This window comes from Lepisma saccharinum, chromosome 14, assembly GCF_977018435.1.
Source record: "Lepisma saccharinum chromosome 14, izLepSacc3.1, whole genome shotgun sequence".
Lineage (NCBI taxonomy): Eukaryota > Metazoa > Arthropoda > Insecta > Zygentoma > Lepismatidae > Lepisma > Lepisma saccharinum.
In genome coordinates, this window is record NC_139242.1 from 66562796 (window position 1) to 66580120 (window position 17325).

The 17325-nt window shown below is 42.1% G+C and overlaps 1 protein-coding gene across 1 annotated transcript in view; it reads right to left on the reverse strand.

Annotated features, from left to right (window-relative positions):
* The window catches only part of LOC145998980 (uncharacterized), a 549372-nt gene that overhangs the window by 101766 nt on the left and 430281 nt on the right, over positions 1–17325 (reverse strand). Inside the window, exon 2 of the mRNA XM_083135828.1 lies at positions 11336–11545. Within this exon, the coding sequence (XP_082991954.1) occupies positions 11336–11534 (199 nt within the window). The 5' untranslated portion in view covers positions 11535–11545. The remainder of the gene's footprint in view (positions 1–11335; positions 11546–17325) is intronic.

Consider the following 17325-nt stretch of genomic DNA (forward strand, 5'->3'; position numbering starts at 1 on the left):
ATGGAGCACGGCCGCCCATAGCGTCAGAGAAGAGAGGGAAATTGAGTGGCCAGTGCGAAGGAGTACACGCTGCTGGGAAGGCTGTCGCTTTCCCCCACTCCACGCAATTCCGTTCCTCTCACGTGTTCATTGCTGGAGCCGTGTCCCGTGTCCTGCTCTACAGTTAGCTGGGACAGAGTATAAGTCTCTAGCGAACTGGATCCACAGCCAGTACAATCCCCCGTGTGGTTGTGTATTGTCCTGGATCATGTTCTTATCTGTGCTGAGCACCCCAGCATCACCTGTTAACAGTGGCGTTGTGGTTTCATAACCATATGCCCCCTCTGCAGGAAAAGGGTGCAAATCAACTCAGTGCTGACGCATCCATTATAATTGTTTTCTTAAATTAGTCAATCAACTCGGACAAGACATGGGTGTATGCTTGTCCCTTATCTATAGGGTGTAGCAGAATCACCTGGCGGTTTTCAAAGTAACATAGATAATGATTTTACTCGAAATTTCTTAATCAACTTGGTAATCTGTCTTGAGTGGCGTTCATTGAAATCTTTTACAATAACAAGACACGTACAGAACGATCTCAACCAGTTGCTTTTTTCCTGGACTAACATCATCACCAATCTAACCACCAGTGATGAAGACACTTGGGATCCAAATGTCTAAAGTGACTTTGAAATTATGCATACCATTGTTTTTCTTGTAAAATTCTAGCCCATTTTGATATGTTACATTGCCACCTTCCCATTTAACTTGACTACAATATGGTGGATTTCAAGATGGCCGCCATATTGGTAACATATCCTAACAAGTGCTCCCACTTTCCTGTATCATCATCAAACCGTTTTATTCGTGTTTCACTCTTCATATTTGTTTTAAACGTGGGTTTCACAACTTATTGACCACCGGGTACTTTAATATTTAGAAAATAGATAAATTCAGACTCAAATCCAGGCTGTATATGGAAATATCGAGTCCATGCGGTAATTTTACCCACAAACCGAAACATCAATAGGGCTATATCGCCCCATATCGACAAAAGCATCTATCAATGTGTTCCACTCGTAACGTTTAACATCTGATAGACGCATTCTTGCTCCATAAGGCGTGGATACACAAACTCTTCGGAACGACAGTTTCCAAGATGCTCTGCAACAAATTTTCTTTCATCGTGCACACTGTACAAAAGAGAATCAGTGTATGTGTTTAGTACCGCTGACAGAGAGTTTCCTTGTGGGTAGTTTCAAGAAATATTTTCAGGCGGACTTTCATTGCTCATGCTGGTAAGACTTCCCTCTTCGTCTTATTGTCCATGTATTTTGCTCATTCCTCTATTTCTCATTTCTCCCCCCTATCTCTCTCTCTCTCTTATATTGTTTTCTTTTTGTTTCTTTCTATGCATTCTCTCTTTCGTTGTCATATTCTCCTTGTCACTTGGTCTTCTCTCTATTTCTCTTCTATCTCTTCCTCCCCTTCTCTTTTTATATTGTCAATATTTTTTCTCTTAATTTTTCTCGCATTGTTTAATTTTCCCATCTCATTCTCTTTACCTCTATTTCTATTCTACCTTTTCTTCCACCTCTCTCTTTTATTTTATTATCCTCTTGTCTTCACTCTCTCATTGTATAATTCTCATCGTCTTTTGCTCTTTCCTCTATTTCACTTCTATCTCTTTCACGCCTCTCTTTTTATATCGTTATATTTTTCTCTATTTCTCTCGTTGTCAAATTCTCTTCAAATCTCCATTTCTCCTCTTTCTTTCTTAAATTTTTCTATATTTCTTCCTGTCTACCTCTTGCATTTGATAGATGCTTGCTTGCTTCACATCCGCCGTCTCAAGACTGGATCGTATTCTATGCATCTACGTCTTCATCTATTCTCTCCCTTGGTTTAATCTTGCACCTAGACATTTGCAACTTTCTCATTCTTCCTTACCTCTTCTTTTCGCAGTCTTTTTCAAGTCTGAGTTACGCTAAGGTATCAAAATAATTGGAACCACAAAAACGACAACACCATTCTCTTTAAGAGTTGGCAACTGAAGCATCGGAGCAGGCTCTCGCATCTTGGCCTGCCTTTCGCCCTCTTTCTCGAGGAGAAAACATTTCAAGTGACGGCGTGACGTCACCCTCCGTCGGTCGCATCTGGTCCCACTTCCCGGCAGTAATGAAACTTTTGTCGTTGAAGCCAAGATTCGCGGCCGGAAAAGTCAGAAGTTCCCGACAGCCCTTGCAAGGGCTCGGCAGGCATTAACTCCCCCCGGATGGCATCACCTTCCTTCTGGACGCGATCAGCCTGAGTTATTATAAGGCTCAAGTTCTCCAAAGTTCAAATTTAAATAAGGGAAAACCCGAGAATAATCTCCGTGATGTCGGTTCTCGCCAGAAACACCCACGAGCCTTCCGTCATTTCCTTCTATTTTTCACATTTTCCTTAGCACAGAGAGGCGTGAGTCTCCGTAATGAATTCACTAGTATACTCAGGGTGTCTACAGTTTCGTAAAAACAAAAATTCGCTGACTTGTCCAGATTTTCCAAACCAGGAACCAACGTTTTCCAGGCTATTGCTATTTTCCACTCCTTCATTGGTTACTGACCGTGAGGTGGTGTGTGTCGGTGGTACAGCAAGGCTTGAAGTTGTGGCTTACTGAAGGACAATTTCAAATATGCTCTGGAATAAATATTATTTCATCATTTTCTTTGTACAAATGTGGAACAGTGTAGATGGTCAGTGACATCATGCGTCTGTATCTACATCCTATCTCGTTCTCCATTTCTTTCTTTCACAGTCTTATTCTCTGTCTGTATCTGTTTCTCTTTGCTTCTCCATCTGTCCCTTCGTTCTACCTTCTTCTCACTGCATCGTCCTTTGCCTCTCTCCCCCATTTTGTATTCTATTCTCTCAATTTCTGTCCCTCCTATATGTCTTTTCACTATTCCTTTCTCTATAAAAATCTATAAATTAATTTTGATTCTTCTTCTCCTTCTACCTACCTTTATTTGTTTTAGCATTTATTTATTAACCTCTCATCTCTTTCTGTCTCGTTCAACCTCTCTCACCCTGCCTGTTTCCAGCTTGTCATTCCTATTCCCTTCCTTCTCTCTCTCTCTCTTTGTAAGTGTGTAAGTGTGTGTGTGCGCACGTTGACAGATTGGTCTTCTGGGAACTGCGTCAGAGTACACCAGGGAGCCAAATCTGGGTCTGGGGTGTCTTCCTTAAGTCGGCAGGAAATAAATCGTCCAAAATCCAGCAGAAAATCATTAAGTAATGCCCTGGCATAATTTTGAACTAATTCTGTAAAGTTCCCCAGATAGTGGATATTTTTCATAAGCCGTGTGTGAATTAGTTCCTATCGAGAATTCCAGATGGCAGCACAAGTGCAAAAGTGTGTAAGATCTGCGAGAAGCGCGTAAGCTCATCTCACTATGTAGATCACAAAGAGAGAAAAGTCACAGAAATATAGCGCCCTGTCAGGTTTCCCGATTTCAAAATTTTGCAAACCATTGTGCGTGCGTGTGTGTTCCTTTATACGCGCATCCGTGTGCAACTGATGGTGTTAAAATGAGTATTGGTGTTTGAAAAATTCGTGTAGTACGCGCTTCTGCAGCAGCGTTTTTTCTCCTCATGCATTCACTTTCCCCCTAACGCGCTCATTGGTCGAACCCTCTCTAGTCACTACTTGCGCGAATACTTGTTTGCGTTCGATTGCTCTAGAGATTCCCGGGATAGAGTATAGGGTTAGCAGAGAGGAAGGGAGATTATATTATGACCAGAGCCATCCACGTCTATAAGGTAGGCTCTCTGCTATAATCCTCTCTATGTATACCCCTTGAGCCACTTCTCCATCAGGACCCTCCTTCGTTCCTTACAGACCAACATCTCATTCTCCACATCCCTCCCCTACATCCCCCTACAACAGTTTAATTATCTCCACCCCTTCTCGCCACAGCTTAAACATCACCTGATTCTTACTGGAATATTCCAGAAGGCTCAATTATTCCTCCACGTTTCTGTAGGCGTTCTGTTGATTCATTCATTCCATCCTCGCCAAGGCGCGAAAGGTTAATACACATCAATTAGTCCATTAAGGTTAGCAAGGAGCTGGCGTCTCCATCGTGGGGGGAAGCGGAAGCAATATTTAAGGCCCCCCCACTTAATTTTGCAACTGGGCTTTAGCATGCAGGTCTGCTATTTTCTCGTCTCTTTCTTGGTGCTCCATCCTCATTGTTTTCGCAAAACAAGACGGCGGAGCAGGAAGAAAAAGAAGCTGGAAGAAGATTGCCGCTTATCCCCCCTCCCTCCCTCCCCTCCGACCCATTTTCCTGATTAGTATGCATTATTCAAGCTAGGAGACAGGGCCGTGAGTTATTAACCATTCAGCCGGCGCAAAGGGAAGTCGTGTACCTAATGATGGTATCGGATGAGGAAATTCACAATCCCACCTCTGTAAGCCAGAATGACTTCCGTCGACTTCCTAAGGGAAAAAAAGAGGAGACAAATTTGCTCGAAGAAATCTGCACAAGGTGCCGTTGGAGATTTTGACACAGAAGAAATGAGGTACATGGAAGATGTTACCCTTTTTTCTCTCATTAGTGGAAATTCAATCATAAGGCTTGAAAACAAAGTGTAAAGCATAAATAATGGATCCTTGTGGATTCGTGTAGAAATTTAAGAACAAATATAAACAGTCGAAATTGCCACACTGTTGTGACCACGCGTTAAGCGCGCATTACATACGAGGGTTGATGAGCATTCTCTGCCCCTGAGCTAGAAGGCTTTGCCAGAGGACCATTTAACTATTCTTATTTTTCAATATAGTCCCCTGCAACTTCAATGCACTTTTCCAATCGGTGCTCTAGGGCTTAAATTCCGTCAGGAAGAAACCTTCCGACTGCTCCTGAAACCATATGTTTACATCACTTCAGAGTCGCTGAAGAAACTCTTCCCACGTTGGTGACAGTTTTGTTTCAGCAAATATTTGATCACTGCACCAATATCCTTTTTCTTCATCTTCTTTGGGATGCTTGCTTACACCTCTCCACTTCAGTCACCAGTAAAACAGAAACAAAAAGGATGAGATCAAAGAAACTTGGTGCGTGTTCCTCACTAAGATAGGCTATGCAGCACACGATTTATTTACCCTCCAAGAACTGGAAGTGTGTCGTACATACATACAAGCAGAGAAAGGATATGAACCAATTTTTTGGCAGGGGATAGGATTGCGATAATAACATAAGTAAATACATGCATTAAAAACATAGAAAAGGCATTGAGTGACTCGTTTGTTAGGCCAGACATTTCAATTTCAATTATTTTACATCGATTTCCTAGCGTCCTGTATTAATAGCAAGGAGGAGGTTGTCTTAGCATGCCACGTCCTCTCACGTGAGCATCTACTAGCTTAGCACAGGGTAGAAACAATGTACAGGTCAGGGTGACTAACACTACAAATATATGGAAAGAAACAATAGATTTAACCCACTACGGAGGGTACAATTCGTAATGTATTCTTGAAGAACATATACAAATACTCTGGAAATCTTTTCATATGAAAAGTTCTATGAAAGAACTTTCTGAAGTCTAAATACTTGCAGCTACTTCTGCTCATAAACAAAATGAGCGAATGTAATAGATACTGTTCATATTCTGTGGATTTATCCTTAAAGTTGTGAGTTGTCTACATTTTCACTGTTCACTGCAAACAAATTATGCAAAATAGTTTACCTAATGTAAAGGGGGCCTGATGGCAGTGCCAGGGAGGGCTGATGGCAGTTCCAGGGGGGCTGAGCCCTTCCTGGCCCCTGCCTGGCTACGGGCCTGGCTAGAAACCTGCAAGCTTCCACAGTATTTATTATCATTACTTACTAGCAGTGGCGGCGATTGTGTTCCAAAACTAGGAAGGAAAGGTGCAAAACGTGGGGGGGGGGGCAAAAGTGGGAGGGGGCAACTGCGTCCCTCGCCCTCTTAATCGCCACCAATGCTTACAAGTGTGCGTATTTAAAATTTATTTCGTACCTTATGTTGTTTCCTCACCTCTCTAGGTTAAACGCGGTTAGGTACGAATAGTTGAAGGTGCAAAAACCAGATATCCACGCCTCAGTCAGGATTCGAAACTAAAATCCTTGGTTTCGTAGCCCGAACTGATGGAATTTGGTAGCATTAATGTGCAATTGAAACTTTGAAATCGTATTGTAATAGGAAGATTAGAGTACAAAGTGAAAAATACTTATATGGGTTGGGTTCGGATCATTATTGGCAAGCTTGGCTTTTTTTTCCATGTCAGTGATACTTTGTGAAGTAGGGAGTGGGTCCCGTTCGTAATCCTCGTGATGTTCGGACGCAACTTGCATTCTCTAGCTGTGGTATTTCCGGAGATTTTATTTTACGTAGGTCCCAAGGTAGACGATGAGCTCTGCTTTGGTAACCATATCTCTCACAGATTCTCCCTCCAGTTCTATATCTCCTTATTTTTATATGACTCATTTTCTCATTCTCTGTTTCTTTCTTGTTCCATTTCCAATTCCTTTCCCTTATCTCTTTATGTTGCTTATTCTGATTGCCTCTCTCTCTCTCTCTCTCTCTCTCTCTCTCTCTCTATCTCTGGGTCTATTTGTGTGTGTAGCTTGCTTTTTTCACTTCATTCTTTCTCTTTCCCTATTCTTTTTCACTTTGTCATTCTTTCTTTCCTTCTCTCTCTCTCTCTTTCTTGCCTATTTTATTTCTCACTCTTTCTCTCTATCTACTCCACTTTCTCCAGATGTTTCATATTCTAATTCTTTCCTCCTTTCTCGCTGTCCTTCACGTTGTCTCTTGCTGTCTCTATTTCTTTCGCTACGTTTTTCTCATTTTCCGTTTCTTCCCCTCTGTATTTTTTCGTTTTCCATCTCTTTCTACATTCTATTTCTCTTTCACTTGTCAGTGTCTCTCACTCCCACCCTTCTGGCTCATAAACGATTAATTCCGTGTCGAGAAACATACATGTACGTATTTAGGGGGGTGTCCAGGGGGTCCGGCCCCCCCGAAAGACTTACCAAATACTAAAATTAACTAATGGAAATATACTTGATTAGCATTTGTTGTATAATCGAGGATTTATTCGTTTCCGTCGAACTTATTGGAAGGCAAGGATTATATTGGGATCATACGGCTTTGAAGAAAAGGAAGGAACTATTTAAGTGGTCTGGACCACCAACATCCGAAAGACCACTACTTATAATAATATGCATAAAGTATTAATCAGAAACTTTAGTTTTCTCCAACTGCATCTAACGTCATTTTGTTATTCAATAAATATTCAACTATGTGATATTAATTACAAGCATTTCTTCTGATGGAAGACCGAATGGCAAACTCGGAGGAAAATATATCAATATTTGAGGGGAGATCATTGTATTGTGCTGCAAGTCTGTAAAAGAGAGATCTTTTTTAAATTTCTATTCTAGGTTTTTTGGTATAAAATAATCTTGTGTTGCGTGTTGTGCGCATAGATACTCGAAAGTGGAATTCCTCAAGAAGTGTGTTGTAGCGGATTTTGCCATTCACAATGTTGTATAAATAACTGAAATCATTCTGCAAACGTCGCTGATAAGCAGTTTGTAAGTTAAGAAAAGACAAGAGAGGCGGGGATGAAAAATTGCGTAATGAGGGAACCCTGTAATGGACTATAGCTAAGAAGATTCTACAGAGCTGAGTGGCACACGACATGGACCAGATGGGAGAGCAGCATTCTATTATTCCGATCTTAAACACAGGTAACCTACATAATGAATATGTGTTGTTATATCTCCATTCTTATACTGTACTTTATATATTGTAATTATTATTAATTTGATTTATATAATTATTTAAATTTAGACATCTTTATTATTATTATTGAGACAGTTGGGTCGGACCCCCGCAAAATATACCGGGTGTCCCAGAAGACTTTCCCCGATTACAAACTTTATTCATATCCGATATATCCAGGGTAGAGATGTGAAAGTGGTGCCAAAATGTTGGAAAACTAGCCAAGTTTTTTTTGTTGCAGGCTTGAGTAACGTGGCTGTAGTGTAGCAATGTCAGTGCCCAGAAAACCGGAAATGTTCACAAATCAGAAAAAAGCTCACCCGGTCACCAATAACAGTGCAGAGGAACTTTCAAATGTACAGAATTCTTTCGTCTAGAATATCTGCCATCAATAAGTTGGTATATAAAAAATTGAATTTATCTTCATTCCCAAATCCTGTCAAGTCCAAGAAACACTGTATGGAACATGCCACCCGTTATCAAGAGCATCAATTCCGGATTTCTTGGCACTGACACTGCTACACTATAGCCACATTACTGAAACCTGCAACAAATAAACTTTGTTAGTTTTTCAACATGTTGGCACCACTTTCACATCTCTACATTGCATATAGCGGATATGAATAAAGTTTGTAATCAGGGAAAGACTTCTGGGACACGGTATTTCTAAATACGTGGCTGCATGTACGGTATGAGGGCCAGGAAATTAGGCCAAGTGGGTTCGAGCCCAACCTTAGCCCATCCATTGGCGAAGCCCTTGACCCAACATACAATTTCGGAATCGTAATTTTGATGATTGAGTTCTTACCATGAGGCTTACAATTTTAATTTGGCTTCAGTACCGAGTGAAGATATCTGGAACACAGTCAGTTCAAAGTCTTCGTCGCTTCTGCTTCACTCCTGAGAGAAGCAATCGCCACACTTGGTTCTGCGTCGCTTCACCTCTTTGGGCACCAGTAGGAATGTCAAGAGCCGCGCCCCACTCCCTCTGGAACCTCCTCCCCCTCTGTAGAAAGCAGAGTCAGAAATCATCCCTTTTACGAAATTCCATCCGGAACCAACGCTACGATACTTTGAAGAGGGATGCGCAAGATATTTGGACGCACACGAGGGTCACGGAACCACCGCTGCTGAAATATGGATACCAACAAAAGAAGAGAAGGAGAAAGAAGCCGATGAAGAAAAAGCAAAGCATTTGACCTGGGTTTCGACCACGAGCAACAGAGAATCAGCTTAAAGTACGACGCAACTTTCCCCATTAGTAACGGTCCGCAACCCACTGAAGACGTAATGTTGAGCCCATAAATTTTTAACTTCACAAAAACATGACCCCGAGAAAGAAAATCCAAAGCCACGGGCGAAAAAAAAATAAAAGAAGATGAGGATAATGCTCTTAAGTGCAATAAATGGGATGTATCCGACAGTTGGAAGAAATCGGTGTCTTTAATAAACAATGCACCACAACCCTCTCCTTTCGCGACGAGGCTGAAGAAGTGAAAAAAACTTTGTTTAAGAAAATGACGTCAACTGTATCGCACGACGGGAACGCTGTTTCGTATATATTAATGAAAATTTGGGCATGCAGAATAAATAAGGCACGGTTATCTTGAGGTTCCTGCAAAGTTTATGCAGGTCTCTGCAAACCCAAAAAGGAAAAGAATAAGGTAAGAAATGAGTTTAAACCAACTCTTCCTCTTCTGCAGGGAAGGAACGAGGAGAGCGCCATCTTGGGGGTCGTGAGAGAGACAAGAATGGTTCCACAGCTTCGCGCAAGGACCGGCGGGAATTCCCCACCACAGTTTATTTACGAGTCCCCGAGGCTCCACAGACTACAGTCTCCATAATAGCGCAACTTGTACAGGGAACATGGTGGAGGAAATAAGTAAAACAGCTCCAAATATGGTTAAATATTGTATCCTTGAACGCAAGGCTCCTGTAAGACAGTCTTGTATTCTATTAACGCTGCGGTGATAGAATGTCAGAAGAGATTTCGTTTTAAAGAACGCCATCTCTCGACACCCTCTGTGAAATGGAACACATGAGCACCTCCCCTATCCCCAATATAGGTATGAAATACTGCTGTTCTTGGAAAAGCCTATAGTGATTAGGGAGGTAGGGACTCGCTCAGTTACAGCACTCACATGTTCATAACAATGGCGGGTCTGGCCAAGGTGGGAACGATCATGTTTCAGCTGGACTCTACTTCGAGAGTCAAGATGCTTCTCTCTCTATTATCTTTATAGCTTGACCAAGATAAGAATGCCCCCTGCGGCGCTGTAGTCGAATTTTCAACTGTAAGCGAGCGGGGAGAACGTAGGCGATTCAATCAGACGCTTGCATTGATTCCATGTTCCTGCGTTGATAAACTGTGTGCAGGACTGTCGAAAGGGCCTCGCTTATCGCACAACACTTGAGCAACGTTGTGTTCTGACGTCACTGGATATGGCCTTTTAATTTTAGGCTATATGCCTACGTTGTTAGGGTAGGCTAGCTATGTTTAGTTCTCTTTATTTTTCATTGTATTTATGCTAATGGAACCTAACCTAACAGTCCTAACCTAACCTCGTAAGAATTTTTCGTCTGACGTCAGAACACAAGGTAGCAAAACTGTTGTGCGGAGAGGAAGACCCCTGTCGATAGGCCTCAGATAAGGGGAAGCGAGAGGAGAAAACAAATGACTGTGTAAAAATTAAATATGCTGACCAAGGCAGTAATTTAATTTAATTTTAAAACAATAAACTAAACGTAACGTTTCAACCTTATAGCAAGGTCTTCTTCAGACTCTGCACCAAGTACAAATGTAACAAGATACAAAAACAGGATGATTTATATACACAAACATTACTCCCCTCCAGACTATTAGAAAGTTGTTATGGAACATTCTAGCAGGTGGCTTTCCCTTGCCAACTGTACTTTCACCTAAAAGGCTAAACATATTAACTTCCATAGAGAATGTGGTTGGACTCTTTATCTTACGCTCTTTTTCGTTCATTCTTCTACCTTCTTCTCTCCTCTTTCTCTCTTGCCCTTTCCACTCTTTCTAACACCTTCCTCTATTCTTTGTTTAACATCAGTACCCCATGACTGTGCATTTCAGTTCGCCAATTTGCCGGAGGCATTCTTGTATTGGTTAAGCTGTATCTCTTTCTCTCATCTTCTCTTTACCATTTCATCATTTTTTCCCTTTATCACGCTCTACTTTGTATCTCTTCTCTTTTTTTCGTATTTCTTTCTTTCTGCGTGCGATTCCAGCAGATGATTCTGCAATAATTTCTCTTTAAATTCTAAAATATGCTGTTGCTTAAGGTTTCGAAAACTTTGTTCTGATTCCGGATTGGTGCTCTCCGCGGGTAGGCGTTTTGGAGGGAAAATGCAGAATTCGGACCAACCGTAGAATAGGAATGGACATTCTGGCGGGAAAACCCACAGAATTAACCAATCACAGAACAGGAATAATCGTCCTGGCAGGGAAATCTACAAATAGAACTAATACCAACGGATGCTGTAGCGGGAAAATCCACAAATTGAAGTAAATGAAGAACATGAAGAGGCTACTTACGTGAGCAGTACCGAGGTTCATCCGATTTGTCTCCACAGTCGTCTGCCCCATCGCAGAAACGATCCAACGCGACGCACTGTCCCGTGTCGCAGAAGAACTCCGAAACGCGGCAACTGGGGGGCGCTGCGTGCGTTGGGATCTCTCCGCAGGTCACATGGAGCAGGAGCAGCCCCAGCAGACCGAGATGTAATCCTCCCATCCTGCGTCAAGCTGGAATCAAGACAATACCAAACTCAGTGCAAATAAACAAAGACAAAGAAAATATATAAATATATTTGGATTCGTGGCGTGAGTAGAGGAAAAGGTCTAAATATGGGCCCCCCTTTTTATGTCGTCATTTTTGGAGGGAAAAAATTAATATATCAAGCACCTGCCTTTAAAATGCATATCTATGAAATATATACTTAAATGTAATAGCATGCTAAAGTATAGAAAGTCTCAATTTTTTTTTAAAAAAAAGCAATTTCCAAAAAAAATGGTAAAATGATGTATTTCAAAATTGTGGTCTAAATATAGGCTACTAGTGGGAATATCACAAAAGCAATTAAAATTTTTCGCTAAAACATTATTCATATTTATGAATAATCTGTTGTTTTGAAAATCACGCGGAATGGGAAAAATCGAAATTAAGAAGAACATCCAAATATTTGTTGAAAATGGATCTCAACATTAGACCTCATGTCATAGCCCATATTTAGACCATCACGCTATTTTTGTACTTCAATTTATTTTCGCTCTCTGTGGTACATATTTCACAAACAAATCATGGCATTATAAATGCCCACATTTGTTTTATGTGCCGCTAATATCATAACCTATACAAAGCAGATGAGAATTCAGAAAATGCTGAGTTAAAACATACCTGCAAAAAGTTTTCGGAGGTCGCAATTGTGTAACAGCGTCCAAGGCCGAAACTAACCACCACTTTCTCTTTCGAATTGGCGCCGCAACCTTTGTCCTTCACAGATAACCAGTTCCAATAGGTTCTGCCAGGCTGCAGCACCCGGGAGCGCTGATAACTCCAAAACCCATATTTAGACCTTCGCCCATATTTAGACCATCTCCTCTACTATTAAAAAAATATCAATATACGAGAGAAGTAGAATTTTGCAGATAGGAACTTTCTTATACTCTATCCCAGGAATCTCAGGAACCAGGGAAGTAGGAATCGAGATGAATCGACAAATGAACGCATGAGAGGGGAAGTGAATGACTGAAGAGGAAAACGCGGCTGCAGCTAACAGCTGTTTGCAGCAGCGCGCATTGTTGAGACAGACTATAGTATATTCCTCTACTGGGTTTGTGTTCTGTCTCTTGTACACGGCCTCCCCGATGGCGCAGTGGTAGTGTCGTTGCCTTGTAGTCAAGGCGTCCCGGGTTCGATACCTGGTGGAGGCACATAGTGGCTTGTATCTTACTTTAAACTGTAGGTCCAGTCCCGATTAGCCTTACTATGCATAAAGTGGACTTCAAAAACCAATTCGACCAATTAGAGTCTCTTGTACATTTATGTTTGTGATTGCTCGCTTCACCTTCATTCATCTTACAGATTAGCCCAAGTGTCAGAAGAAGTAAATAAAACTAGACACGCACATACACACACTAATCTAATCAAGGGGTCCCGGGTTCGATACCCGGTGGAGGCACATATTGGTTCGGAACCCACTTTAAACTGTAGGTCCAGTCCCGATTAGCCTTACTGTGCATAAAATGGACTTAAAACACCAAATCGACAAACACACACTAATTGGGGCTGCAAAACTCAAGAAGAGAAGAAATAACAGCGTACATTGTCCCTATATGTTCGATTAATGGTAGACAAAGGTTTCGGAGTATTGTAAAGCATCGGATGGACTTGATTCATCCGCTCATGATGGGATGGCTGTATTGATGAAATTGGTCGAGTGCGATGACGCCAAAGAGTTACTTAATCGGTGAGGAAGTTGCGGAAAGTTATGACTCTCCTTTGCTGAAAATGTTTCCCGTTATTGACTCAAGCAGTTGCTTCTTACAGGGTCTTACTGTTCATAGACGCCGCATTTTCCAGCCGCAAGAAGATATCACTCCGGTAATTACCTGGAAAATCTCGTCAAAGCAGTGTTTCCACAAGCCCACTCAGACATTGGCAGTTTGGTCTAGACATTTCTGAATAACCTCTTAACCTGTTAAACGGACGCTGTTTAAAAAGGCCTTCGCGTTCCTAATTTGTGCTTCCATGTAGCGATTGAGTATCTCCCGCGGAAGGAGATAACGTCTGTTGAAAGGGGATTTGCGGCTCGGTTAGTTAGCAAGCAGAAAACGATTCTCCGTGAGAGGGGGAGGGGGAATTGGTACTCAAACTGAGTTATTCCTTCTCTAAATGTACGGAGCTTGTGTAGATGTGTTCCTTCGGGACATGCCATAGCAGGAAAGAGGCATGAGAAGTAATAGGTAATGTGCTCGAGGAAGATCGTACGAATTATATGTGGCACTAACTTTCAAAAGTGGACTACAATGGCAGGTATTACGATCCAGAACACAGGATGGTTGGCTTCCAGGATGGGACGATGGCATGTTATTGATCCACACCCTCCCCAGACCCTACAGTCTATGTCAGGAATCTATGGAGGAACTCCGCTCATGACGGTAGAGAAGAGGAGAAAGCGAGTGGGGGAGCAATGCAGTGCTGCAAACGTCTGATATCTGCAGTTGCGTTCCCCCCTCCATGCAATCTCTTTTCTCTCGCACGCGTTCGTTGGTCGAGTCCTCTGGAGTCTCTACTTGCGCAGAGAACTTGGTTTCCTTCGCTTGCTCTATAGAGTCCCGTGACAGAGTATAATGCTCTTAGTAAATTCGCCAATTTTGACCCCGCATCCTTTATCCAAATGTACAGAGGTTGTTCGCTTTATATCCGACCATTTTCAATTCGGTGCTGCCACCTGGCGTATCATGCTGGAACTATGGGTCTGCTGGCGGGAGCAGTGTTGTGTCTGACCTTGTAGGTGTGTGAGTGTTGGTAGTGAATGTTATCAAATGGCCCCAAAAATGAACCGGTATTGGGAGGGTTACGTAATGGCTCTTTCCCATGCTAAGTTTTCATACGTACGCATTGTGAAACTGTATGAAAAGTACCTGGCGGCTTACAAATGGAAGAAAGTTGTCACAATGGATGAATCATATGTCCATCTCACTGCTGGTGATCACATTCGGGTGATCACATACCGTGACATTGACGGCAAGGGGCGCAGCAACTTTGTTCGTCAGTGCATGGAAAGTTTCCCTCGTGGCTTTATGGTTGTGACGGGATTCGGATATGAGGGTAAGTTGATGATACGCAAGGTGGACAAAAACGTGAAGGCGAATGCCAGATACTTTCAAGACTCCATTCTGACACCTATCTATCGGAGAGACACCCAACAATTGTATGGAATGGACACGAACCAGGTGATGATCCATATGGACAAGGCTTCGAGTCATACCGCCAGAACATCACTACGTTTTTATCAGGAAATGGCAGAGGAATTAGGAATTCGTGTCATTCTGTTTGAAGACATTCCTGTGAAAAGCCCAGATGCCAGTCCAATGAATTTTTGCGCATTTGGACTGTTGAAACAACGTCTTGAACATCCTCGCCCGCGCACCCTGGATGGTCTATGGAAAGCTTGCAGGGAGGAGTGGGGCAGAATTCCCATGCCTGTCCTGCGCCGGAGCTTGCTGAAATGGAAACTGCGATGCCGGGCGATAGTCCACAATGCTGGGGGTCCAACTGAACATGATCGGTGGTGGCAGAGTGTACCCGTGAGTACCCGTCAAAAATGGTTGGATATAAAGCGAACAACCTTCTGTATTCCCTTTACATTATGTGGTTACTCAGTCTGCACTCACTAAATATTTTGCCGTATTCACACACAAAATTTAGTCCATGGCAACCGTCAGTCTACACTGCCTGGTTGCATACTTACAGGTTAACAATTCCATTATTTGAGAACTGGCACCGCCAGAAACTCTATTTCATCTAGAAATTGGGAGGAAAAGAAGCCTATTATTGAGAAAATCGACATTATACAGTATATATGACAGCAGTCGCTTCGAGCTCGTTGAATAGCCGGATGACGTCATGAGAGTGTAACAGTCCTTTTACGCAAAGACATTCACAATCAGTTGTTTTGTTGCTCTTGCATATAATCAAATGTTATCTGTAAAGAATGAAGAAAATTGTCTCCTTACATTTTATTACAATATTGATATTCTTTTGTTTTGTTACCAGTTGTCATGGTGACGGTGTAATGTGCAGGGAAGTAATATAATACTAATGTAAGTGACGCTTGTTGATTTATATTTTTTTTTTCAAAAAAATTGCAGATGATATCGTGGCAAACTGTTTACGCTGAGAACAGCTGCAAAACGGTTCCGGGTTCGAGTCCCAGTCTGGCATTAGAATTCCTTCATCAACGATAAAGGAGCAAAATGTGCATCACTATTTAGTCTGTAAGTTTTAGGGAATGTAGATGCGCTCTGCTTATTCGCGCATTTCGTTACATTAACCTAAGATTGCGGAAAACAGAATGAGAGAACATGCTGATGGACAATGCAAGTATATTCTATTCATCTTCAGAGTCATGATGCAGAAAGTCGGCGTAAAATAAGGAACTACAACAAAATGAACTATGACTGGAATAATCTTCAGGTCCACATAAATTTATCTTTACAGCACTACTCGTTTCTGAGATATCGGAAGAAGATATGCTTTTCTTTCAGCTTAGCTGATCAGTTTTGACCCTGATTAACTGACGATTATAATTTAGCCAGCTACATCCACACGAAGGCCTGATGCTGTAATTGTTAAAGTATTCAGTTGGTACGAAAAGTGTCCACCGATGTCGCTAGCGGTACGCGACATTATTAAATATTCAAACGCACAGGCTGGCTCGTAATCATATGGTGCTCGTCGGCCACAAGCGCTACCCGTGCGATACTGCCAATGACGTCACCTCTTGACCCCGGTTTTGTTCATCCATATTTCTCTTTTCGGGCACGGCTGGCCAATCAGCGACACTTTTATTAACCCATTTGCTTCCACTTTGCCACCTTTATGTCTCCCCATATGCCGCCCGGGCGAAACACAAACCGCGGAACATGTTTTGCAGGAGCGAAAGTTGATTTCCCTCTCGAACAACAGATGTCGCTGATGCATCAGTGCGCGCAAAGTGTCAAATGCTTCCCCTCCTCCACGCTGCCAACAAATGCTTACCTTGGATTGATTGGAAGAGGATTTAGAGCCAGCATGGAGTTTTCTTCTTTGGCTCTGTTTCCTTTGTTGGATGTTTGAGTTTGTAAGGCTTGCGATGATTGGTTGCGTGGGAGTGAATCCATTTGAAACAGGCGAATGATGATTCCATTTCACAGCTAATTGAAAGGCCGTCCAACGGTAGAACACACAAAGGTTAATTGCGTGCTTTCATCAAGCATTAGCGAATGCATAAATGCTAAACTTCCGTCAAAACATTTTTTTAGAATCAGGTTTATGCACAACGGTATATCTAAAGTGAGAGGGAGAGAAGAGGTGAGAAATAAATGGAGAAAAGTGGGAAATGGAGGCTGGAGATAGAAAAAAGAGAGAGAGAGAGAGAGAAGAGGTGAGAAATGAATGGAGAAAAGTGGGAAATGGAGGCTGGAGATAGAAGAGAGAGAGAGAGAAGAGGTGAGAAATAAATGGAGAAAAGTGGGAAATTGAGGCTGAGATAGAAAAGAGAGAGAGAGAAGAGGTGAGAAATAAATGGAGAAAAGTGGGAAATGGAGGCTGGAGATAGAAAAAAGAGATAGAGAGAGAAGAGGTGAGAAATAAATGGAGAAAAGTGGAAAATGGAGGCTGGAGATAGAAAAGAGAGAGAGAGAGAAGAGGTGAGAAATAAATGGAGAAAAGTGGGAAATGGAGGCTGCAGATAGAAAAAAGAGATAGAGGGAAGAGGTGAGAAATGAATGGAGAAAAGTGAGAAATGGAGGCTGGAGAT